The sequence below is a fragment of the Hippocampus zosterae genome, chromosome 12, assembly GCF_025434085.1.
Source record: "Hippocampus zosterae strain Florida chromosome 12, ASM2543408v3, whole genome shotgun sequence".
NCBI lineage: Eukaryota > Metazoa > Chordata > Actinopteri > Syngnathiformes > Syngnathidae > Hippocampus > Hippocampus zosterae.
This window is the reverse complement of record NC_067462.1, coordinates 6,032,198-6,058,267: the sequence shown is the minus strand read 5'-3', so window position 1 is coordinate 6,058,267 and position 26,070 is coordinate 6,032,198. Positions and strand designations below refer to the sequence as shown.

Genomic DNA, 26,070 nt, shown 5'->3' with positions numbered 1-26,070 from the left:
AATATTTAGCCCCTCGCAAGTTAACACGGCAATGAAAAATATGAGAGGCAAGGCAAACAAGGCAAGGATTTCGAGTTTTTGTGGCTGGATTGATGCCGCTTGTCATTCTGATGATTCCACAGATTCTGGAAAAGTAGAGCGATGCCTTGTGTGGTCTGGCTTTGTGTGTGTTATGCAGGGACAGAAGAAAGAGTATGAGGGCATCTTGTGGAGAAAGTGTTGATGGCAGGTCAGGGAAATTTGGGACTGTATTTGGATTCTGGGTCTCGTTTTTTGTTTTCGGTCACTTTACAAGAGACAGATAAGGATATGATGCATTTCCTGGCAATGCCTGATTCTAGAACTGTGACCGTGTCTGGTAATGTGTCAAATCTGTAAGAAAAAGACAATTGGCTGACAAAACCAAGCCGACGAGGTTAAAACAACGGAAATGACCGAAAGTGGCAGCAACATGCTTTGCGGCCATGTTTCTTGAGCTGCAATGTGCTCCTGAGATAAGGTGAAAGGAATTCTGAACAGGTCGTAATAGCCGTCAGTGTAAATACAAACCCTTCAGGCTTTTGATCGGAAAAAAAAAAAAAAAGGTCAGTGGAAGCCTACGAGAACATCTGAAATTTACTTGGGGTTAATCAGAGTCACTTGAAATTGTGGCAGGCGTGAGTCTCCTTGAAATGAGTTTGAACGTTATTCGTTCATTTTCAACACAACACAACCAAATGCCATTCAGAAGACCACGTTGGTGAATCCACATCATTTATTTTCATTTCCGTTCCCAAATATTCCGTTGAAAAATGAGTTGCACAGGTTATCGATACGGAAACGTTTGGAAAGGATTTATCTTGCTCTCATTTTTTTTTCCTAATACATCACGGTAATACGGCCTCTGAAAATCAACTATGTACTTGTTCTATACGGTCGGACAAATAAACAAAAATCACCCCAAAAAATAAAAATCTGAATCTGCTTCAATGAAACAAGCTTTTTAACAAGACACACACAAACACACACACACACACACACGTACTGTTTACTCTTCATCACTGCACTGATGTACCCACCGAGACATAAATAAGACAACAATGTGATTTATTATTATTCCCTGGATCGTCCCAGCTCGCTGTCATCGAGATCCAGTTGTCGGGACTGATGAGACCTGGGGGCTGGGAAGGGGGGCTGGGGTGAGGGGGGTGGTGAGCCCAGACAAATGGTTCACGCTTCCATCACTTTAAGCCATCTTACTTTCACTTTGATCTCACACCGGGAGTGCAAATGATTCAGTTGGCGTCTCCTGTTGTGATTGGATGTCACTGAAATAGGGTCATCAATTTAGGACGATTGCAAAGACTCGATGAATAGTTGATGATGATCACGTGAGTTCAATTTGGCTCTTCTGAAAAGCAGTTTTATCCTCGCGATGTATTCCGACATCCTTCAGCTCGCTCGAATGTTCCCATCGCAAAGCCCGCTCGCTGTCTTTCACTATACTTTCCCCCGGTGTAGGAAGTGGGGCAGCCTTCGGGGACACACGCTTGTGTATCGCATCGGGCGGGCGTTTTTGCACACTTGAGAGTTATACATTCCAGTGCAGATAAGACATGAATTTCTTGTGTCAGACACATGACCTTGGGGGGGTTTTCCACCAAACATCTGGAGCCGCTCCTGCCTCCTCTCTTAATGAGGCACTGTGATGATTATTAGGGGAGGGTGGAGGGGGGGGGGGGGGCTGGGGAGGAAGAGAAGGAAAGGGACAGAAATTACTCTGAAGTTTTGCAATAGTTTGCTCTTTTTTTTCTCTAATCCTATGAGCCTTAAAGGAATAGCAGAAGAGCCTTCTGTGCTTTTAGATCTAAAGCCATTTTTACGATGCCAGACTCGTTCTGCTGTGATGATGTTTCGAGTCTGTCGATGTCCTTGAAGCGGTGGCTCACAACAACAAAGCTGCTCAAAATGTCTGCCGATACTGACTGGAGAAAGTGTAATGCGGAGATGCAAAAAATAATAATAAAATAAAATATTGCGGTTAATTAAGATGTTTAATTAAAAATCTATCCCGCCGTCCGCATGAAGCAGGTGTGAGATGATGCTGACTGCCGCTTATGACGAGTCACATTAAGCAGAATGCAGCATCAGGAATACATAATCGCTATCATTCTTCCCCTTGAGAGAAACGCAGACCTGCCGAAACTCTTTCCGAGCAGTTTTATGATGAGGACACCGACACGTGGCGAAGAGGAAGAGGGAAGAAGGTCGACTATATTACGCATCAACTGGACATAACATTAGGCACACGTTTCAATGAAAGCAATACAATGTATTCATTACTTAGGTCTTAAAATTAGGAGTGTGCTTCACATCAATAAATACGTAATACGGAAATACCTCAATCGGTACATGGACTGTGTGCCCTGTGATTGGATGGCACCCAGTTCAGGGTGTGTCCTGCCTACTGCTGGGCGGCTGCAAGAGGCTCTTGTATGCCCGCGAATCCTCGTCTCGGCTCAATGTTGTCCCGCAATTCAAATTAGTCTACGTCTTAGGTTCATTGAAGACTCTAAATTATCCATTTGAGGAAAAAGAATGTGCTTACGAATGGCTGTTTGTGTATTGACCGGCGACCAATCCGGGGTGTACCCAGCCGATTGAGATGGGCTCCTACAGCATCACAACTCTAATGAGGATAAATGCTGCAGAAAATGCATGGATAGTGTTCTTGATGGCTTATGGATACGTTTTGCAGATACGCGCGCGCACACACACACACACACACACACACACACACACACACACACACACACACATTCACGTCTATGGTATTTCCCGGTCCACGGTTCGGCGTCGTGTCAGTGGCTTTTAATCCCACGTGATGCCCACATTGCAATTCCGCAAGGCGTTCTAACGGATAAACACCACCATTTGTGTCGAATTTACGACAACTTGAGTGCTCATTTTTGAAATCAGTGCGAGACACCAAATAACTCATTAGTCTATTTTGCAATGTTGGTACCAGTTTAATGAGAAACATAGACTCTTTTGTACGTTAATGGAAAGTGAGCTGCAAACGGGTGGGGAGGTTGAGGGGGAACCCAACAAAATAATCCAAGGTCATTATTTTTTGTACAACAAAAGCATCAAGCTTCCCTCTTTTCATTATCTCAGTCTTGAACGTTCACTTGTAATTGTTCTTGTCGTGAATAGCATTCGCCTGAATGGTAATGAGAGTTTTGATTGCAATGGCAAAGAAGGGCTTCTTTTTGACAACGGGGTCCTTGTTTGTGTGAAAACACACCCCCTTAAAAGGATATCTCTTAATAAAGTGACCAAAGGATTTTCGATATTCCCTTCCGAGTCTCAACACGGACCTGACTTGAAAGGCACATAATTACTCAGTCCACCCTCCAGTTTTAACGCTCATTCTGCATGTGTGAAGATAATGGAGCTGCCTTGGCCGCTGGCTAAGAGTTAATGAGATGATGAAGACTCAAATGCGGGGGTCATTTTGACTGAGGGGGAATCCATCCAATGACCGATATGACTCCGTGTTGAAGGGTTAAATGCTACTTTGACATGCGTTAAGCATTTCGTCTAAAACTCTTGGAGGGCATTCGGAAAAAAAAACAAAATAGCGACGAATTTGGAGCAAAATATTTCTGCGTCTCGTGGATATGCGTAAAATTGAAGCACAGAAGTCGCTCTCCGTCCAATTTACTGCGCACAAAACTCACCCCCGCAGAGGTAAAAGCAAATTAAGCAACAAGAAATCTAATCATGATATTCGACGACACTACTCCAGTGTGTTTTCCCCTGAACTAATCGGGAAATAATATAGAGTCATAAACACAGCGGGCTTTTCGTCCGCTTGACTTATCTGTCCAAAAATATTAACTACCGAAGACACACGAGCGATTAAAATTGTTAGTGTGGCGCTGCGATAACTTGCACAATTCTCAACAATAAAGTGCCTTTGGTGTCAGAATTATTCAGTCATCATTAAGATCATTAAAACATTGACACATATACCAGCCCGATCATACGTCTCTAAAAATGTAAAGGTTTACTTTTTATGAGATAAGTTTTCCATATGTTTTATGCTTTACTGATCCGTTCACTACAATGTGTATGATATGTGGGTAAATCATACCCCCCCCCCCAAAAAAAATGTGTGTGGTTTTATTGTCCACAAGTAATTTTTCATTTCAATCATGGATATTCTATTATCATCATATACGGTAGAAGCTTTTTAATCAAGTCAACCAACAAAGGCTGAATCCCTATAATCCCGATACAAACCAAAAGTTGTAAAAATATCACTGTTAAGGGTAAAGTATGAGCCTTAATGGAGACTTCTTCTTACTTTTTCTTTTCTGATTGATATAAAAATGATTTAGTAGATATAAACACATAACGGGGTAGGACTAGATAAGCTTTTTACTTCATCCTGCTCCCTTGATCATAATAACTGTGTTGAATGAAGACTGATTTCTTTCTTTTTACTTTTTTTATCTACCGTATTTTCTGTCAAATTATTACTGTTTATGTTTTATGTTCAATAAAAGAACAAACAAGGCACACATGGACAAGACGTGAGTGGCCGGAGGCATCCGATTGGTAGACGCAAGGACCGGGAGCTGATGAGAACAGGGAGAAACAAAAAACAAAAACAAGTAGGCATGAAAAAAAAGGGGCAATACGATGGAACAAAAGCAAAATCTAGTCAAAACAAAATGAAATGTGAAAGTCAGAACGGCAACTTGAAGTTATATTAACTCAACTCCAACAATTTACAACATCGCACAAATCGCTAACAAACTACGCCAGTGGCAAACGTGATCCGACTTGAGCAGGAAAATATTTACTCCGCGTAGTTTTTTGGGTCACCTCCACTATTTTGGTGGAGACTGACACAAATTTGACTAATGATATTTCCAATGTAATGCATCGACACCCTCAAACTACTTCCAAAACCTTCACCCTCATTTACAGAGTGAATAACTTGTCCTACGTTACCCTTCCGGTCATAATGACTTCAATTCCCTGATGGTGATGGTGCGTCCGAGTCGGACTCCCGCCGGGACCAGCAGCCGACATCTTGTGGTCACAGCCTGGCTTCCGAATGAAGACCGGTTGGCCGCACGCGCTTATAGCCGCTAGGAAAAGGTGCTTTAATGCGTGTCGGGTCTATCCGCCCACAGATTGGCCTCCTTGGGCAAAATGGATCTGTGGATAAAAGGCAACATCATTGGAGCATGTGTGTGACATCCAAAATTGGCGCCGGCAGCAAGTTGGCGCAATAACACGCGGCGGTGCGACCTTGCTCGCGAAACCCATCGGCGTGTCGAGTGCAACCTGCGCATGCTGAATATTTCCGGGCAGGAGCTTGGGAGGTGGGGGGTGGGGGGGGGGTATCGCTGGAGTTGCAAGTGATGATGAGCAAGCACTACAGGGGGGCCGGGGGGTCTAATCTCTTCCTTACCCATAATTCCCTGATGCTGTTTTGTACCCGTGAGCGTGGCAGGAGTCGTCCCACGGGTCGACACGAGTAGTGGATTCGCTCAGTCGATTTATTGGGCGCATGGCTGCCCTCCCCCGTTGCCCGCCAAGCGTCTCCTCGTTGATTTCCGCGTCGCTCCTCTTGGCCGCCCGCTGTCTTCCAGATGTCCTCAGCCCCCCAAATTGCAATCTGAGTTGCGGTTCTTGTTTCAAATCCGTGTTCTTCAATTAGCCCTCACTCTCGATGTGACACCCCCCCACGCCCCCCCCCCCCCCCCCACACACACACACACATTCATCTGATTCCCACCTCATTCTATTACCTCCGTCTGAGTACCATTGTGGAATCCATCCATCAAGACAGCACCATTGCTTTAAAAAATCCCCCAGCCTCCCATCACGGCCCCACGTCGTTCCGCGTTTGCATACGGACATATTTCAGACTTGCTACAATGGCAGGAGCACTGGAATGTTTGAAGAAACAGACATATATGATGCGTGATTATCATTTGAGATTTGTGGACAGCACGCAGAGCGTATATTGTTGGAAATTCTATTGCATGACAACAAATGAAAGGAAGGCTTTGTTGTTTTGAGGTAGAGGAAACAAATACACCCGTTGGTTCCAGCAAATAGGTGCAGGTAAATGAGATCAGATGATGCATTTGGCAGATTTTGTTCTGATTGGTTGGATTAGGTTATCATTTAATTAGCCACATTGGAGTAACGGCGTATTAAGAATCCAGATTGATGACATTTTGTTGCGGTGTGGCACGAATACTGTAACATGATAATAGCTATTCTATAACGAACTCAATCCGGATTTTCGAATCGGATTATCTGTACAGAGGAAAGGGGGGCGGGGGGGGCGGGGGGGGGGACCAAGTTCTCAGCCTACAGCAACGTCACAGACATCAAGTAAGGGAATTTGAGTGAATTGTTCAATAATACCTTCAAGCTTAATAGCTTGGTACGCTTTATGGCCGCAACTCCCGTGGATTGTTCCGAGTTCTCATTTCACACATGAAAAGTCTCTCCAGCGTGTGTGTTGTTTGCGTGCCCCCCCGACCCCCCCTACGCTCTGTGTGTGGGGCTTTTTAACATTACGTATCACCCTAGGCTAAATGTTAGATATAGGAGAAGAAGTGGAGCAATGCCAGATAAGAGTTAATTGAGGCAAATTGGGAATTAAGCTGTTTCACTGATAAAAGAGAATAAAACAGATGAAAGTGCCTCTTTGTTTTTCAGTGAAAGCGCTTCCTCGCAGTGCCTTAACGGCAACCGGTTTTTATTTTCAAATACAATGGAACCTCCAAAGTTAAACATGTTGGTTCCATCGTACTGGTCGACTTCCGAGTTGATCAAATTTCCAAATTACTGATCCATTACATTTCATTTTTTTACATATTAGTCTTCATTTTTTTGTCCAAAGCTCAAACAGTCGTGAATCTTAATTCACTGCACAGGCAATGCTTAAAGGAAGATTTTAACAAATATAAAGAGAAATTAACCATTGTATAGGTTGTTCGTTTCTGTGTGCCCTGTGATTGGCTGGCAACCGATTCAGGGTGTCCCCCGCCTACTGCCCGCAGACAGCTGGGATAGGCTCCAGCACCCCCCCCCCCCCCCCCCCCGCGACCCTAGTGAGGATCAAGCGGTTAGGAAGATGAATGAATGAATGAATAACCATTGTATAAGGTAAACGTCAAACAACTCAACCGTTGATGACGCCAAACAGACATGCTAGAAGGATGGAACCGGAAAATTTTTGCTAGGAGTGATCGTACTCGTACATCTTGGGCTTTTGTGTTTGTCTTGTCGGTGTGTGTTGTTAAATGTATTTGCGTTCTGGATTGAATACATTTCGGGTAATTTTCATTCCTCCATTTCATGCAATTGAACCATCGTCCTTTCAGGTACACGCTATATATCTGCTTGGTAAATCCGAATTGGCTACGTAATTCATATTCGACAATCGTGCAAATCATTATAGGTGCTTATAAAGTACAAAGCAGCCAGATGCTTTCATATGAAGACGGTAAATTCTATTCATAGTTCTGTGGTTAAGTTATCATTACCTCTTTGACATAAGTGACAGAAATACAAAAAGCCTTTGCGTTGACCCCAAAAATACGTTTTGAATAAACAGACCGAGCGACTTTTCCACTAGCCACGTTGCAGAGAAGCGGCAGGGTTTGTATACCTGAAGGAGTCCTAAATGCTCTGGGCCAGATTCATCACCGCGGAGACCCTATGATGATGAGCCCATTTAGTGCGGGGGGGTCCCCATAGTCCTCCAGTGATTAGTGGCAAACATCTTCCCTAATAACCTTAACAAGAACAACGCCTCAGGAAGACATGCCACTGCACACACACACACATCCTCAGAGATAGAAGAGCCGTGGGCTAGCCATCCTCCCCACACTCCTCCTTCACAAAGTCACCCCTCTCTCCTTCTCTCCTCTCCTCCAGTCATAACTGGGCATCTCCCACCATTTCTGCCACCCACCGCACCAACGCCAGCGCACACATGCACTAAATTGGGTTGGTTATGGTTCATGAGTCCCACCTCGCCACATAAAGTTGCCCTCAGCATCAATATGAAATAAGACAATATGAATACACAAGAGAAGGGGAGGGGAAGCCCCCCCCCCCCATCTCTTGGGAGGATGAGTTATGGAATGAAAATCAGAAAACATGCTAGGAAGAGTTGTCGGGCAATTTTGTTGTTTGTTTGTTTGCTTATGGGGTTGTTGTTGCCATTTGTTCGAGATCACAAGCTTTTGTCTTTCCTAATGCATCATTTCTGAGAGAACTAAAAGAAAAAAATGAACGACAAAGGTAAATTTACCCAGTCAAGCACCATTGTATACAAAGGAAGAAGGCCAAGTATACTTTTAGGTTATCTCCATTCCCCCCATGTCAGACAACTTTATGGGCTAAGGTCCCAGGGAGAAAATATAGTGTGTGCAGGACAGATGAAAGCCCCAGAAAGAAGAAACAGATCTTAAATTTCAAGTCTTAGAAGCGACCTTGGCTCATGGAATGAGATACCAGAGATTTTCTTTGTGCTTACAAAAAGACAGCTGTATGCCTTGAGATTTTTTGTCTTGATCTTGATGATGGATTGAGTTGGAATTAGGGTTTGCTGTGCTTGATGTCAATTAGCATACGCTCTCCTGATGGTACCAATCTGTAATTAGAATGAAGCACACGCCTGAAAACGTCTCGTCTGTTCCTTGAACTGAGGGACACCTACAACAAGTGTAATACTGTAATGAAAGTGTAAGTTGAGGGGTTCGTTGTTTTTCAGTGGATGGCTCTTCTTACATTTGTGACAATGATAATAAAACGTGTATATTATTATCTTTGCAAAGGCAGATACAGTATATTATAAATGTCAAGTATTGAGCTTGTTCATAAATATATTAAGCTCTTTCTTTGTTTCTTTCATCGATTGAGTGTACATTCAATATTGTTTTTAAAATTGGGTTAAGTGATAAAGAGTTGTCACTGTAGTCGATACATTTTGTTCTTTCAATACAAAACGAAATATACATTATAATATTTTCTGTAATGTTGGTGATGCCTTCACGACCTGTTCTACTTCGGGCAACAAGAGAAATCATAACTTCACACTGATTGGCTTAGATTTGTTCTTGGTTTTTCTGTTTGGTGCTTTCTACCACCTTTATTACCGATTTGTCTTACTGTTTATTGTGCATGTTAAATTGCTCCATGTACAGCACTTTGTATGCAGCGATGGCTGTTTGAAAGTGCTCTAGAAATACTGTTGACTTGACTTGACTCGACTTGACTTGATTTTCGACATCGACATCCTTCTGCTGCAGCTATGGTGCTATAGCATTGCTCAAAATTAAACGACATTTTCGTTTCTCGAAGAAAGGAAAACAACGGGTTCCTCGTCTATTTTTAATCAATTCGGCGTGCTATTAACAAAAACAATTTGACATGTTTTACGAGTGTACTCGAAGGCAGCATTGGGAGCGTTTCAATGACGTCAAACAGAGCGGTCGAGCCAGTCAGCTGAGGGAGGAACAACCCGACACCAGGAAGACACTGACGCTGCTAAACTAACATACCGGCTGGCCGATCGCTCCATCAAACACGGCGCTTAGTTACGCCCGTAGTTTGTTTTAGTTTATCTGTACAACCTTCGTATTTTATACTAAAGTCTATTTCGAAAGCAAAACGATGGCTTCACTTTTCAAGAAGAAAACCGTCGACGGTAAGTTTGTTTATTGTGACAAGCTAAGCTAAGTTGTGTTTTGAGCTCGAGACGGTATCTGTGTTGGCGGTCCATACCTCAAAGTTCGCCTTCGACTTGAACCCGTTTGACTTGTTTTAGATTATGCCCATGACTCACTGGACCCATTGTTAACTTTCAACATTGTGTCAATAATTTCCATTACATTTACATTTACAGTTTAAAAGATGCTCTACGGCTGTCGAGAAAATGCTGACAAATGCCGTTAAAAATGCACTATTGGACATACATGATGGTTGTATCATTCTTATCACGATAGTTGTTCTCCCTTTTAAATAGAGCACAGGTTGGTTAACATGATCATTTTCCCTTAAACATTTTCCTTGAAGGTACATTAAATACTAATTGTAGTTTAGGACTGGTTACTATCAATCTATCGATCGATCGATCTATCACAATGTATAGTATCATTTCTGTGTCTATCACAACGTACAGTATCATCGCTCTGACTGTTGTGACGACTGCTGATTATAATGAACCGACATTAATTTTAGTCCGTACAATAATGGGGAAAAATAATAATGTAGTTGATTATAGATAGCGTTGTCAAATTTCTGAGCGGTCTTTCAATCTGGAAAGTATTTTCCTCAGGCTGATAATCAAGCATGACAAGGTCAAGAGCCAGCCCCGATCAAACTGAATTAATAATTCAATCCATAGTTAATTGTGATTATATAGAGTGCAAGAGGAGGATGTCAGAACAAATGACATCTTAAATCTTATCCCGCACTGCATCACAAACCATTTTCCCTAAAAGAAAACAAAACAAAATGCATAATTAGTGCATGTCAAGGCAAGTGTCTTTCCAGGATCTACCTCCTCTTCCTAACATTGTCATCCTAGTTTCATCAGTACCGAGGGTCCATATTTGGTTCTTACCATCACCTGGGTGTAACCAAGCCAATATCGGATCATCTGAGCTTCCTCTTGGGCAAAATTCACCTAATGTCCTTATTTGCTCCTGTCTCGTCGCATCATTTTTAGCCTCGGCTTGAAAATGGTTTCGGGTTTTTAGATGATAGGAAAATGGAGGTTTGGGGGGGGGGGTTGATTACTTATATTTGTAGGACGATATCCCTCCCACTTGAAGACGTACTTGCTGCGTCACCTTGTACGTATTCACGTTTCGCTCTCGCAAATGGTCCAACTCGACGTGACGTGGATCCAGCGAGTTCATAGGAACTTGATGCTCCATAGAACAGAATTCCCATCAGTTCTGGAAGTCTCCCTTCCCCATCCGTGGTGTCACCATCACCCCAACTTTTTTTTTTTTCTCACACATGAATTCCAACAGTTAGTGAATCGGACTGTACACTTGTTCTGGTATCAGAATTTATTCAATATATTCCTTTTTTTAAAAAATACTTTTGCTTAACTATTACAAAGATTTGGATTACAAAGTTTGTCGATGTCTCTGCTCTGTTGATCATCCTACATTTTCAATTATTCCCCAATGATTTAAGGGTCAAAGAGAAAGTCACAAAATTAACCTTTGGTCATTTTGTTGACTGCTATTGAAAATGTATGTACATGAAAATGCATTATTATTTTTAGGCCTGTGAATAGATTAACTTGTCATTTATGGACTGGGTTCTTTTTGCTGGATTGTATTTTTTGGCTTCTATTTGTATTCTATTATTTAACGTTACTGTTTTTTTTTTTTTAAATAATTTATATTTTTAAATCCTTTATTCTCAAGATCAGGTCTAGACTTTATTTATATTTGTATAGAGGTTTTAAGTGTACACGAGGTCACACCACTGGCCTGCTTACACAAATCTTGTGTGGCTTTATGGTCAGGCATTATCTCACATGATGCCACTTAGCGATAGCGTGGGAGGTGGAGAGCTGACTCAGTCGCGATGCAAGCTTGTCTGTGGAGCGTCGCTGTTTTGTGGGAATGTACCGCCGGACACACTTTTTAGGAACGTCCAATAAAAGAGATGGATGCATCAATAGAATGTCTTTAACTGCACAAAATGTTATAACCTATAACCGAGCATATTTGACAAGTCTTTTCTTTCTGTCTGTCGTTAAGACGTCATCAAGGAACAGTCGAGGGAGTTACGCGGCACCCAGCGACAGATCACAAGAGACAGATTGGCCCTGGAGAGGCAAGAGAAGCAATTGGTGAGACCCGAACACACAACAACAACGGGAGACACATTTTGCTCATATTTCTACATATTGCATCAAATCCTACCACAACCCCTTTATAAACACAGAGAGGCAGAGCGATGCCGCTTCCACTTGCTACGACGGGGGATTGTGTCAGTCGGACTAATGGGTCTCAATTAATAGACATGATGGATCTGCTGCGGCGGCTTTGCTGCGGGCAAAACGTGCAACCATTCCTCTTTATCGCATGTCCATATCCACATTCAGTACACATCCACGAGAAGGCTGTTTGCACAAAAGCACACAGCGTTTCCTTCTCGCTGCCGGATGAAAGAAACAAGACATGTCCTCTCGCCTTTATTGTATTAAGTAAATATCATACGGGACTAAATAATTACCTCCCCCTGGGGGGGGACAAGGTTTCAATTTCACATTTGCACTAATTAGTTGAGGTTTTCCAACCTCCGTTTGACTGAGGAAACTTAGCACTAAGAGGGGGGGAAACGACCTACATTTGCAGTTAGTTTAGCCCCGAGTACTTGCACACGCTTGCACTTTCTCCAGCAATTAAAAAAAAAAAAACACACACACAAATTGCAGCTCCCGAAATTAGAATATAGTGGAAAACTTTCTGGAGTGAAATTCACAAAGTGCATTCTATATGTGAAACACTTTATGATTTTATTTGAAAACATTTTGATGATTTATAGTCTACAGCTTCCAAAAGTCCAGACTGAACCATCGGAAGAAATTAAAACGAGACATCAAAATGATTTTATATGTAGAAATGAGATAAGAATTGGTCTTGTGAAAAATCTCAACGTTATTTATTACACATGACAATTTGACATTTTCGTACAGATCTTAGCTAGTTGACAAATGTGATTTGTTTTCGCGGGCCACATAAATTCACCCGGCGGGCCAGATTTGGCCCCCTGGCCTTGAATTTGACACACGCCTCTTTAACAAAGAGCGTAACCACCGTGTCTCTTTTTTAAACCTTTGAAAAGTAGGGATGGGTGAGTATGGATTCCGGGTCTCGGGATCGAGATGACACGGCCTTATTTCAAGGTATCGGGTCCTCTTGAGTGATTCCAATATCAGCCAAAAAGCCAAATAAAGAAATCAATCAAACAATCTGATGTCCAGTCAGTCTTCTTTGCGAGCGGTTGGTGCTACGCTGCAGCTATTCGACGTATCGGTGAATCGAATTAAGAATTATCTGTGGTTGTGTTCATTGAAATGTTTATATCGTGATTGTCGGTGGTATCGGTACTTGGTATCGACCGCATTTTCAAACGCTCGGTCACATTGATGAATAGCAATCCTGTTTGTGATCTTACACATTTTACAGTGTTGCTATGCCTTCGGCTTCATTGAAACGACCGCCGCAGCAACACGTTTTCCAGCTGTTGTTCAGGCATCTGTCTGGCTTTAAGGCTCACAGTTGTTGGCTACGCGTCACAAAAACCTCAATTTGCCAAGCCCGCTTCAGGAACAGTTGTGTCCTTTGTTCATGACGGCTTCCCCTTCTGCCTCTCTTTCTGACCTACTCCTCTCTCCGCATTTTATTGTACTCGTTTTAAGTTCTCACAGCAGGTCTGCCACTAATGCACGCCTTGCTCTGGTGTCTGTTGCGCCCGAGTTTCAGCCATGAATAATTAATGATTTCCGATAAAGATGCTTGCAGCACACGCGCATGAAATAAACACGTCTGCTCAAAGGCCTGGCCAGCTTCCTCTAACCGGGAGCTTCACTATCATCTCTTGGGAAGCGGAGGCACACGCTCGCGCCCACAACCGGGATGCCTGAGGATATTCCAGTAGATTCTGATGTTTACCAAAGCTTAGAAAGCCGTGCATTTGCGTGCCACTGAATGCGGCCTCAGCCAGACGGGCTACGGTTCTAATGTCTATATTTACACACGCTGAGATTCCCTTGGGAGCTTTGTCGGTATGTTTGTTGGTTTATCAATACTTGTTTTTATTTGTGCGATATGCGTTTCTGATGTAAAAGACTCGAGGCAAGTATCGATTCGCTCGGACTAGAAATGCATGATTATCACCATTGAAGACACACCGGAAAGATTTTGCACTCAAATTCTCCAGGAAAGTGTCCTGCAATATTGATGCTCTTCTCCAGGAAGCGGAGATCAAGAAAATGGCCAAGAGTGGTAACCGGGAGGCGTGTAAGATCCTTGCCAAGCAGTTGGTGCAGCTGAGGAAGCAGAAGAACCGCACGTACGCCGTCAGCTCCAAAGTTACCTCCATGAACACTCAGACCAAGCTCATGAACTCCCAAATGAAGATGGCTGGCGCCATGTCTTCCACAGCAAAGGTATTCATTCTCTTTAACATGCCCCCCCTCCCCCCCGCCCCCCCACGATGGTGCATTTCGGCACTGGTGAGACTAACCGTCCTGTCAATCAAAGGCCTTTAATCCTATCATGATGAAAGTCAAAAGAAATCAAAGTTCAGCTGCGTGACCAGCGCATAGTTTCTGAACTCGTTTCGGTATCCATATTTTTGCGTGCCGTTAAAGTATGAAGCGGGATCTCAGCTTTGCTCATGAGATGCGCGGCGAACAAAAAGCCCACAAGCCATCCACTCATTTCAGAGTCACACCGCCATAAACGCGCAGGTCAGCTCGAATGAAGCCCAAAACTATTGAGCCCTAATCACGAGCGCCTGCATTCAATTGTTGAGCGTCCGCGTCATTCAGCTGAAGTGAATCGTTAGGCACCGTCTACGAGCGCTTGCTTTGTGGCATGACACAACAAGAGTGGAATTCATCTTGAATGCCTGTCGCATGAGACGACGCTGCACCAAAGTAGATTCTCCATTTCGTTTCCTGATCATTGACAAAGTCTTGTTTTATAATCTACATCATGTTGATATATTCATATGAGGCTATAATGCTTAGCTTGTCGAGGAACAGGAACACCGAGAGCCCTCAACTCAAATTGTGTTCCCAATCATATCTGCAGACAATGCAAGCAGTGAACAAAAAGATGGATCCGCAGAAGACGATGAAAACCATGCAGGATTTCCAGAAGGAAAACATGAAGATGGGCATGACAGAGGAGATGAGTAAGGATACACACACACACACACACACACACTCGCAAGCACGGCGAGAGCACATATCACACAGGAAGCCTTCCACGCTGCCAACTGCAGCAAAAATGTCACGATCAAAATCAGTATTTTTCACTCTCGAAAGAACAATCTGGGGGTAAAAATCCTGGTCTCAGTCCTTAAAGGAGTTGTCCCCCCTACCCCCTTCTTTTTTTTTAGTAAACGATACCTTGGATGACTTCTTGGATGAATCTGGAGATGAAGAGGAATCCCAGGACATTGTCAACCAAGTTCTGGATGAAATTGGTATCGAGATCTCTGGAAAGGTGAGGAGGTCCAAATGAGAGCGTATCTTAGTGACTGTCCAACGTAGAATGTAGAGAGCGCAAAATAATTTCAGGTAATTTTACTCCTTGTAACAATGATACCCAATGAGCTTTGAGCTATGCTGATGGCTTTCAGTGGCGTGAGCACAATAAGGTACCACAAGGTGGAGCTGAGCTCTCAGCTTCTCAATGCCAGGCCGACCATCTGCTTCCTTCCCATCGCTGTACAATGAGCAGCAGCACAGCTGAAAAGCCAGAACACCAGTCTCCGAAGCTGCCTCGAAATTGGCTATTAGATCAGAAATCATGTTCTTGATAAGATAAGATAAGATATCCTTTATTCGTCCCACACTGGGGAAATTTACAGCCTCCAGCAGCAAGAATGTATGTAGAAAGAAGAAAGGAGAAAGAGAAAAAAAAACAACAAACATCTTTCAATTAAATACAATATGAACACAAATGGATAAATCGCAGTACTATTTACAATTTTCCTTCATATCATATAATTATTATTATTATGATTGTTATTTTTTATTCATCAGCCTGACAGCAGTCGGTAGGAACGAGCGTCGGTATCTCTCCTTCTTGCAGCGTGGGTGTAACAGTCTCTGGCTGAAGGAGCTACCAAGTGCTGTCAGGGCGGGCTGGAGGTGGTGGGAGGGACTGGCCATCATAGCTTTTAGCTTAGTTAGCATCCTTCTGTTGCCCACCTCCTCCAGAGTGTCAAGGGAGCAACCCAGGACAGAACTGGCCTTCCTGACCAGTCGCTCCAGACTATGATCTTGTCATATATTGTACCCGCCGGACAAAAAAAAAATCTGCCAGTAAGCTTGTTTTCATTTTTTTCTGTCTCCATTTGTGTGCGCAGATGATCAAAGCTCCGGCTGCAGGAAAGAACGTCCCCGGCGCCGCCGCCGCCTCGTCCAAAAAAGTCGGCATATCTGACGATGAAATCGAAAGGCAGCTCCGCTCCCTCGGCGTGGACTAACGTCTTCCGATGCATCCGCCGTTCTCTTTTCATATGGCGACCAGGTTAAATGGTCACACACACACACACGCACACACACTCAGGGTCAATGACATCCATTGACAAACATATGACTGTCTTGTCGATTGGCCATGTTCTACTCAAATATTTATTATGAAATTAGTGAGGCGAGAGCTGAGCGGTGGCCGAACGGTGCATCCTCGACTCGGAAAAACCCGGAGGCTCACCTGCACTCTTGTTTACGTTGCCACTCGTTCTCTTCAGAAGGGCTCTCATGCATATGCAAATCATCTTCTACCTTTGCCGAAACTCGCCTCTGTACTGGATCACGAAACGCATTCTTCTTAGCTTCTAACAAGTTTTATTTTGGGTGTTAAATCTACATAATCAATGAGCGAAGCCTCATAAGTTGAAACCTCAGCTTCACGTCTAAGTAATAGGAGATTCAACTGTGTACAGATTTTTTTTTTCCACTTCTGACTACTGTTACAAGCCAATTCATATCAATGTTAGTCGTTCCATTCTGAGTAAGTAGTCGACGGGTTCTGGGTGGGTGGGTTCTTGGTTAGTCTTTATCTTGTATAAATCAAGGGAGTTGCCCAGTGATTGCAGGATGGCACCTGTCCTTGCAGTCCCTCTTCTCTTTCAGCTGCTGTGCAGTTATGGATGTGTTTTTTTTTTGTTTTCGTTTGTTTTTCTTGACAAGCTGCCTCTTGTCCCATACGCACACGCAAACACTGCAAAGAGATTGTCACTGTGATGCACACACACTGTGTGTGTGCGCGCGTGCGTTCGTGCGTGTTTCTTTTAATTACTGGACTGTGTAAATGGGATTTTATAAATAATAAAAAAATCTTCTGGTACAAGTTTTTGATGGTGTACACATTGACCGGGTGAAATTAAATTGAGGGTTGAGAAAAATGTAAACTATACCAAAGAGGATTTGAGTGTCTTTAAAATGATTTCTTATTTATTTCAGCAGTAACATGTTACTCATGCAGTGAACACCTTGTGACAGCAGGGGGAGTCCTTGTACCATTTAGCTGGATTTGAATGTTTTAACTTGCAAATGGCATTCGTTAATGTGAACTAAAAGGGGCTTAGAATGGGTCACCTGAATACTTTAGCTTCCCTGGAAAAAAAGAAAATCATTCTATATGCATATACAGAAAAATACACAATTGCAATTAATGTCATGTTTGATTCAGTCAGTCGGAATGTAGAAATGAGAAGGAAAGGTAGCAAAGATACGAGGATGAAACTATTTTTGAGACAGCCGCAGTATCCTCGCAACATTTTTTTTTATTCTTCATCAAGCAAACCTGTTGAAAGATGTGATTTTATGGCAGTTCATCATCAATTTCTGGCGATTTGGTACACAAATGTCTTCGGGCTGTGGTTATGAATTGCAATTTAGACACTTGTCAAATATGACACGCTAGCTCATTTCTCATTGGGATGACCTCGCATCACCCCGTGAGCAAATGAGCGCTACAAGTTTGCTGTGCAGGCACTTGTGAAGCGTACGCGTTTTACAATAACCCAAAATATATGAAGCACGGCTCAAATTCGAATTAAGAACACAGTCATTTAGCATAGAGTATATTACATCTGAATAAATAATCTGTTGTGTAGTACAACTACGCGTACTGCAGCGCTAATTAGTCAAATCTCTACTCACAAATAGTCATGCATAAACCACTTATGAATTATGCAAATGCACACAAATGTAATACAAAAAGAAACAATCAGAAAAATTTAACTTTAGCAGAAAATATTTCTGACATTTCACCAAAATGTCTTTTCATACATGCTAAAACAATGACCTGTGTTGTTTACTAATGAACAAAAGTGCTTATCTACAAAATTATTTTTGCATTTTCAGCCACCAACTCCTTTAGTGCGAGGGGGAAAAAAAAACATTACGAACAGAACTCACCGACTGTCAAAATAAAAGTGAAATGTTAGGAACCCATCCTTGATTTATATCATTGGTCGATGCGTTTTAGTCAGCTGTCCGATGCAGTTTGTACTCATTTTGGCCAAGCAGGAGCTGAGGCTGGTTTTGACCCGTTTCTCCCTCTGGCGCCTATTACAGAACCACACTCGGACAACCTCCTTCTCCAGGTGGAGGCCTTTTGCAATCCGGGCTATTTCCTGGGAGGATGGTTTACTTTTTTCCACAAAGCTGTGCTCAAGAGCCTCCTTAGCGCCCAGGCTGCATTGAGAATCAAGCAGAGAGAGCGAGAGAAAAAAGGCTTTTAAAAAAGACAGTCACCAAGCAGATTAAAAAAAAAAGTCCTTTTACCTGATAGTTGTCCTCCTCTTCCTCTTTCTCTCATTTATTCCTATTTTATCATTGTTCAGAGCTGAAGGCGCGGATGTGAGAGGGAGCCGAATTAGCAAAGGTGATGAAAAAGATGAGAGGAATCGGCGACGGGCTCACCTCGAGCGAGCTCAGCCTCGTCCAACCACTTGGACAGAATGGCCTTTAGTTTGCAGGCGTTCTTGAAGCTCAGCTGCAGGTTCTCAAATCGGCAGATGGTGGTCTGACTGAACTCTGAACCGTGCACGGCGGCAAGGGCCTCGCCCACGTTGGTCTGAGTGTAGCCTAGTGGAGCACAGATCGGGACGACGACAGCACATTTCAAATGCGGTAGCGCGTTGTTGACATACGAAAGTGCACTTAGCTTAATGCTAACGTGACAGTGTTATAATAACTCTTGCTAACCTATAATACTGTTCGAACACAAACGGTGCAGCAACATGTAAACAAACGGTAATTAACAAAATTGACATATTTTTCTTATCCTCTATGAAAAATGACTAATATTACCACAACCTACTCAGCCACTTACAGTAGCTATGAAAGTCGTCTTGGTTTGCGTCTGTCGAAATGTACTACACCGCCTCCCATTTTTCTTAGTAAAGACCACTATATTTGGGAGTTTTTATGTGGAAGGGAGGCTGGAATGGATTAATAGCATTTCCATTCATTTTAATTGGGAAAGGTGATTTAAGAGTGAGGTGTCTTAGATTACAAACGTGGCCTCGGAACAAATTCAACTTGTATCTCAAGGCACCACTATATTTACAGGTATGTACACTTTGTAAACATACCCCTTGTTGAAACACTTTTTTTTCAATGATGGGGGTGGGGGCGGGGACGTAAATGACCTCTATCTTATACAGTTCAATTTTTTTTAATTGTTTTGTTTTGAAGGGGAGGTGGGGGGATAAATGGGCGTAACAGAGTAGTGCTGTCCATGACATGATAATCCTCACCAAGTTTGATCCTCCTTATTTTAAAATCATTGGCAAACATCTCCAGCTCTTGGATCTGTGGAGAGTCCATAGCGGGGGTGTCCTCCAGCTCCCGGATGCTCTTCTTCTGGATGGTAACTTTCATCTCGCCCACAGCAGGGCCCCCGGGGACCTCATCAGTTAGCAGGAGGGCCGAGGGCAGCGAGGAGAAACCGTGACTTAACGCGCAGGAGCTGCCGCTTAGACCGGGATCTGGAAACTTGTACAGGCACGGTGTCAGCGAACCTGGACAGAGAGGCACAAGAGAAAGGCAAAGTCGGGAAATTTCGATTCGGCGACAGAACGTAATATAGTCATTGTGACATGCTTGAAGCGGGGCATTCAGTTTGGTCGCGTAAGTCCCAAGTGAAGTCCCAGATTTCAAATGCACTGGTGTGAAGGTTTGGACTCATTGAGATATTCGTCACGTGCTGTGATATCAGAAAAATAACTGTAGTCTGATGACTCGATTGGAAATGGCCATGTGGTCTGTTCGTCATTGCTTAGCCGGACGTGCTAACCAGTCAGCCATGGTGCCGCCACACAAGTGAAAAAGTGACGTGAGAATTGGAAGTCGTCGTTCTGAGAAATTCACTTCTGATCTGAGAAATGGAGCAAACCCGTAAGATTGTTTTTTGTTTTTAGTCTGTCACAAAAAAGATTTGAAGCGCGTCAATTTGTCGAAAATCAAACGGAACGCCACTGCCACCTACTGGATGTGCACTTACACTTCATTCTAACACACAAAGCATGCCCCCCAAACTCTTTAAGAACTGATCGACGGTAATCTAAAACTGACAAAATATGGCGTTCCATCAACCACAGAATATAATATTCTACAAGCGCACGGTTGTGTTTTCTTGAATGAGCAGTCTTATCTGAATAGAATTTACTCCCCCCCCCCAACATGCATATCGACTTTGCTCTTGTTTCCATCAATTCCCAAAAGAAACTGAGCCCTTTTCTTCTCAAAACTGGACACTCCACCTCAAATTTATGAAGCCGTGACGAGTGAGTTGACTAGAGTGTGGGCTTTGCCGAGTGTTGTTACTTGCTGGAGGAGATGTGGAAATGGGGAGGTTTAGGAGGCTAACATAAATAGCTGTTCTAAGTGTCATCCTCTTCATTTTTGTTGGCGAACATTTACCGAATAAACTTCTCACATTAGTTTATGAGTTTAAAAAAAACAGTTTTCAATGTGATTATGTTATACACAGACCATATTAAAAGCCAGTGAATGGATGTGCTCATCAACTCCATCGTGTTGGTGTTTGAGCGCCTTGTTTCATCAAGGTCGCAGCAATAAGTAATTCCTTTACGCCTCGCTCGTGCGATGATGTTTTTCACCGCCAAGTAAAACTTTAATTTGTTGGAGGCTTAGGAGTCAAAATTTATTACCTGAACTTAAATCCACTTAATGTGTTTGTGACCTCATGCTTCTTTTCAATATCTGCTGGGTCCTTCACTCGCAACATCCATCACATTATTATTGGTCATGAAGTGTGAATTAAAAAGAGGACAAAAAAATGCAGCAGGTGCGCATAACAACTCCTTGGGTCACTTTGCCCTCATTTTCCTTTGAGCTCTTCAGATAATATTTGCCGTACGTCTCCTCTGTTAAAACGTTGTTACCTCTTTGGCGAATGTTAATGTTAAACATCTCAAAATTAAACATTTCGTCTCAGTCTTTCTTTTAACGTCTCTGAATAATTATTTCGGCAACACAGATTAGTCTCTGGTGATTTCCGGTCCCACTGCCACTTTGTTAGGTCAGATCCGCTGGATCAGAAATCGGCACTTTCCAAAGATAATCATGCACGGATGTTAATTTAATAATCGTTGACGATTGTGGTTGAAGTACATGCGGCGGTGGAGAACTGCACTGCTTGATACCAATGCATCGTTTGTAATAACTGATCTTTTTAAGCTACAAGCGAAGTAACCGTCATTTCACAACACTGCTGTGTTGATTTCTGAATCCCGCCATCAAAGAAACACATTTTTCATCGGGTTCTTTTTAAGATGAGGTAATTTCAGAATCCGCAGGGCTTACTCACAGTAGCCAGCAACACCTACAGCAGTCTGCAGGAACGGAACTGCAAATAGCACATTGTTTGGCAACAATACAAAGACAAATCACTCCAAATGTTTCATTGGATTCTATGACACGGAAAATTCAATAACCAACTGTTCTGTTTGGTTACGGCGGATGTAACGCATCCAAAATAATTCTGCTCCTTGGTATGGCTTAAAATCTCAAATGCTCTGAAATTGATTCAAACATTTTACCTTAAAGCCTTGTTGGATTTTTAACCACAAATCGTCAAAAATGACCAGCATAACTATTAATTGAAATCAGAGCATACAAAGAGGCTGCTCATTTTCGATCACCTGCGGGATTACTGCGTGATTACCTTGCAGCGGGTTTGCCGCGCTCACCATGTTAGGCGGAGGGACGCCGCATGTTTGCAGGATACAAGTCTGAGAAATACTTGCGGAGAGCATCTCCTGAGCTGGAATGAAAAAAAAAGACACAAAGGCATCTTTAGTCCCACTCAAGCCACTCATAATTGAGTTGAAATGACATTGTCATTGTTCCGATGACACTGTGAGATCCATCCAGTCAAGCTGCAGTACCTGAAGCAAACACAATCAAGCGGGAGGGCGCCGTGCAATCTATGCAAATCCCAAACCGCAGAGGTGTAAGCTCAAATATGTTACAATGTCTATCCTGTTGCCTCTTGGGAGACCATCACGGATGTATTTAGGCTAATCCAAATCCTTTTTTTTTTCCCCATTTAATTCTGCAGTTGCAATATCTTTACAGGCCTTGATTGTATTTTCCGCACTATAAGGCGCACCTAAAAGCATTCAATTCTCTCGAAAGCTGACAGTCCGCCTTATAATCCGACGTGCCTTATATAGGGATCAACACAGTATTCTGAATTCTTGGAAATACTCATTTAAATGTTCTGTCAAGCGCTTTGTTAAAGCTACAGCAGTTGTGTAAGCTCCGTTTAAATAATGCTGTATTGTATTGTATTCACGTTAGCGTAGCTCCATCTAGTGGATGCATCACGAAACTGCAGCCACTATTGTAGCTTCGTTTGTATGCGCCTTATGCGGTGTGCCGTATATATGAAAACGGTTTTAAAATCGTCAATTCGTTGAAGGTGCGCCTTATACTCCGGAAGCACCTTACAACGCGGACATTACGGTATTTCCATTGCACCTTTTGTATGTTCATCATCAGAATAGCGCAGATACTTGAAGCAGTTCAAACACCATCTTGCGTATATTGTGGTGATCAACAAAGTACTTTCGATAGATTTGATCTTCATTCTTGGGGCAATGCGCTTCAGAAATGAAGAGACCAACTTTTTTGAAGGGAGATGCGGAGGTTTTCTTAAACGACAAAAAATGCATCTTTTATAATAGCGCAGAAGTCACATTTATTTCTAAATGTCACAATGCTGGCGTATTATTGCGTGAGCCGTTCAAGGTAATGAACTTGTACTGTGAACAGCGGTAAACAATGCACATTTACCGTCGACCCAAATAGACTGTGCACTGCACTCCAAATACACGATGAAACGAAAACTTCTCTTTTTCCACTTGTCCGTTTTAAAGCTCCATTTTGGAGGGATAAGCAAGCTTCATCACGCCAACCCACCTGCCATAATGCCATAGGTGGCTTGCTGGTTGCTGTAATGACACGGCGTGACTGGGTAATGGAGGCTGGGGGGACTGTTGCCAAGAGGGTTTCCCAGGGAGCTTGCGGAGAGTTGCATTTGAGAACGCTTGGACGGTTGACCCAGGGACAGCCCGGATGACACTAAATGAAATAAACGGAAAGAAATGAACACATTTCGGGCGGGAGAGAGAGACAGAAAGAGAGAGAGAGAGACTTTCTTGTCAGTATGATTATTAATTTCGCTCAAACTTCTCCTCCATGTAACTCCGCCCCAAAAAAATTTGCACTGCAAGTATCACGATCAACATTAAAATAGAGTAGAACAGTCAGCCTAAGTGATCATTAAAAAAAAAAAATCGCTTTAATGTAAGTCAGTCTAACCTTGATTAACACTGTGCTTAAATGTAGAAAAATAACAAAAACTGTACTTGGGTAACAATTCAAAAGTCAAATAAAAATTGAACAAATATTTGAAAACAATTCTTGTATGCTTCGTGTGTGTGTGTCCTTTCTGGAATGGATGTTAGCGTTACAATGGAAGGTTTCTGTATGTCCGCTTTTACTTTGTCTTTTGACAACTGATGTAAATGCTTACGTGAGAATACGACTGGAATATCTGTTTGCTCTTCCTTTTAATACTTCATTCATTATTTGTCTAAAAAAAAAATCAATGATATTCCAACGTGGCGCGCTATTGCAATACTCTGTCGATGGGGAGCTAAATAAGTTTGACAAAAATAAACTGCCCTCCGTGGTCCTCTTTGATTCCCGCTTGTACCAGATAGAAATTTCCTACATGCGCTGCAGCATTGCAAAATGAATACGGCGCCGCAGGTGCTAACTCAACGGCGCTCATTTCCGTATCGCACACGGCGATTAACCTATCGTCAAATTTTGCAATACTTAATCGTTAATCCCCTTGTGTTTTATATGCATGCACTATGATAGAAATGGAAGCCAAGTGATTTCTATCATCAGCATGAAAAAAAAAAAATAAAAAAAAAATGCTCCCTTCCTTGCCTCACCGCCCTGAAAGCAATAACACGTTACAATGCACCGAGACGGCTACGCTAGCCTGATTGCATGCAATTTTTTTTTTGCCCACATTATCCTGATTCCTGCCTTTGTGACGCCGCGCGCAATTTCGAATCGGAAGGAATGTCATTGTTATGGCGCGGTGTTGCATCACTGTGAGGACAAGCAAGCCCTCACAGAGCCAAATGGTTGTAATGGCGACGCGTCCGTTCCGCGTGATGTAAGAACTGTAGCGGGAATTGAGACTACAAAGTCAAATCATTTCCATTGTGCAGGAGAGTGACGCCTGCTGCGGTCATCCTCTCTGCATCAGATTTTCAATCGATGTGTGTGCGGATTGGTTTATTTTTGTGTTTCTAGTGTGAAAAGCCATTGACCGCATTCCTACAAAATACACCCCCCCCCCCCAAAAAATAATAACGTCTCTGTATGATGCACAACAATTCTGCATGACTACGACTCATAAATTAATCATTGTAAGACGGTATCCATATAAATACTGATATTTTATTAATAATACGGCTACGTTTCAAAAGCACTTTAAAGCCTTTTCTTGCAGCCTGTAACCTGATAACACGATAAGCCGTCCACTGAAAGAGTTAATATGCTTACCGAAACACATTTCTAAAACTCGCTGACATTTATTATGCCAGGTGGAAAATGCTTGTTGCGTTTATTTATTTGTCATTTCTAATGTCAAAGTTAGTTGTGTTGACACTAGCTAATGATTCCGGCCGGGCTAGCCAGCTGCGGAGCGCGTAAAGACGACAAATGTGAATTTACGTTTATCCTTCAGAGACGATTCAGAGTTTTCAATTCATCGAAAAAGTGAGTTTTTGGACTGTGGGAGGTGGGGGGGGGGCGAATCCCAACACGAGAGAACATTTGCTCACATTTTAACTCGCGGTCAAATAACTGTGAGCCACATGTGCTAACCCGTCAACCACGGTGCCACCACACTGAACGATAATTAATTGCGGCCGGACAACCACACGGTAACAAAAGACGTTTTTTTTTTCCTTTTTGCACGAGTGAGAAAGGATTTAAGCTTCCGTGGCGCTTATGTGTTTGGCCAGAAAATGTCGTCGGTAATCCAGCGCGAGGCCCACTTACCTGCGGAGACCATGCTGTGGCCGTGGGAGGTGCTTGGCAGGCAATCGCCGCCAGAGCTGTGGTGCATGAAAATTGGCAGAGGGGAGTCTCCCGCCAGAGGCGGGAAAGAGTCACCGCCGAATGCCTGAGACGCCATTTTTGGCCTCTTCCAAGTCGTCCGATGCGGTCCGCTTGATCTGCTCTCTTAACGTGCCCTTTTCAAGTCATCATCGCCTTGTCCTGCTTCTCCTCCTTTCTGAATCCTTTATTCATTTTCACTCTGCTCCTTTCTAGTTCATGTGCTGCTGCATGTTCTTGCACTTTTTCCACCCTCAACTTTTTGGGGGTTTGCTCAATTCTGACAATTTCTTTTATTTACCCCGCCCGCCCCCCAAATTTAAAACGCAAATCTATATCTGAGCGAGTCTCACATCCAGCTTCCCTTCCTTCTATCCGATCAACAGGTAAGTCAGCGTCTGTCATCCCCTGGAGATTTTGCATCCTCCTGCAGGTATTTATACCCCCCCCCCCCCTCCTACCATGACCTACAACTACTCCTCACTCCACCCTAGGAGGCCCCTTCTTTCACATCAACCACCAGCTACCAATCCTATGCCACCGCTGTTATTGTGTTTTTCCGTACCTGCCTTTGTGTTATCCAG

General features: G+C 43.0%; 2 protein-coding genes and 1 long non-coding RNA gene across 3 annotated transcripts; 2 read left to right on the top strand and 1 right to left on the bottom strand.

Annotated features, from left to right (window-relative positions):
* Window positions 1-9,579: 9,579 nt before the first annotated feature.
* Window positions 9,580-17,153, top strand: chmp2ba (charged multivesicular body protein 2Ba). Its single transcript, XM_052081705.1, has 6 exons — window positions 9,580-9,736; window positions 11,814-11,905; window positions 14,036-14,230; window positions 14,880-14,982; window positions 15,190-15,296; window positions 16,165-17,153. Exons 1-6 carry the CDS (start codon window positions 9,703-9,705, stop codon window positions 16,282-16,284), a joined length of 651 nt encoding a protein of 216 aa, XP_051937665.1. The 5' UTR covers window positions 9,580-9,702; the 3' UTR covers window positions 16,285-17,153.
* A 1,065-nt stretch (window positions 17,154-18,218) lies between these two features.
* On the bottom strand, window positions 18,219-25,573 carry pou1f1 (POU class 1 homeobox 1). Its single transcript, XM_052081691.1, has 7 exons — window positions 25,430-25,573; window positions 23,261-23,422; window positions 22,002-22,100; window positions 19,570-19,833; window positions 18,731-18,895; window positions 18,593-18,653; window positions 18,219-18,502 (listed from the first exon to the last, which is right to left on the bottom strand). The coding sequence occupies exons 1-7, from the start codon at window positions 25,563-25,565 to the stop codon at window positions 18,268-18,270; spliced, it is 1,122 nt and encodes a 373-aa protein (XP_051937651.1). The 5' UTR covers window positions 25,566-25,573; the 3' UTR covers window positions 18,219-18,267.
* Window positions 19,514-21,101, top strand: LOC127611288 (uncharacterized). Its single transcript, XR_007965286.1, has 2 exons — window positions 19,514-20,439; window positions 20,600-21,101. It is a non-coding gene; the product is annotated as an uncharacterized LOC127611288 (long non-coding RNA).
* Window positions 25,574-26,070: the final 497 nt, after the last annotated feature.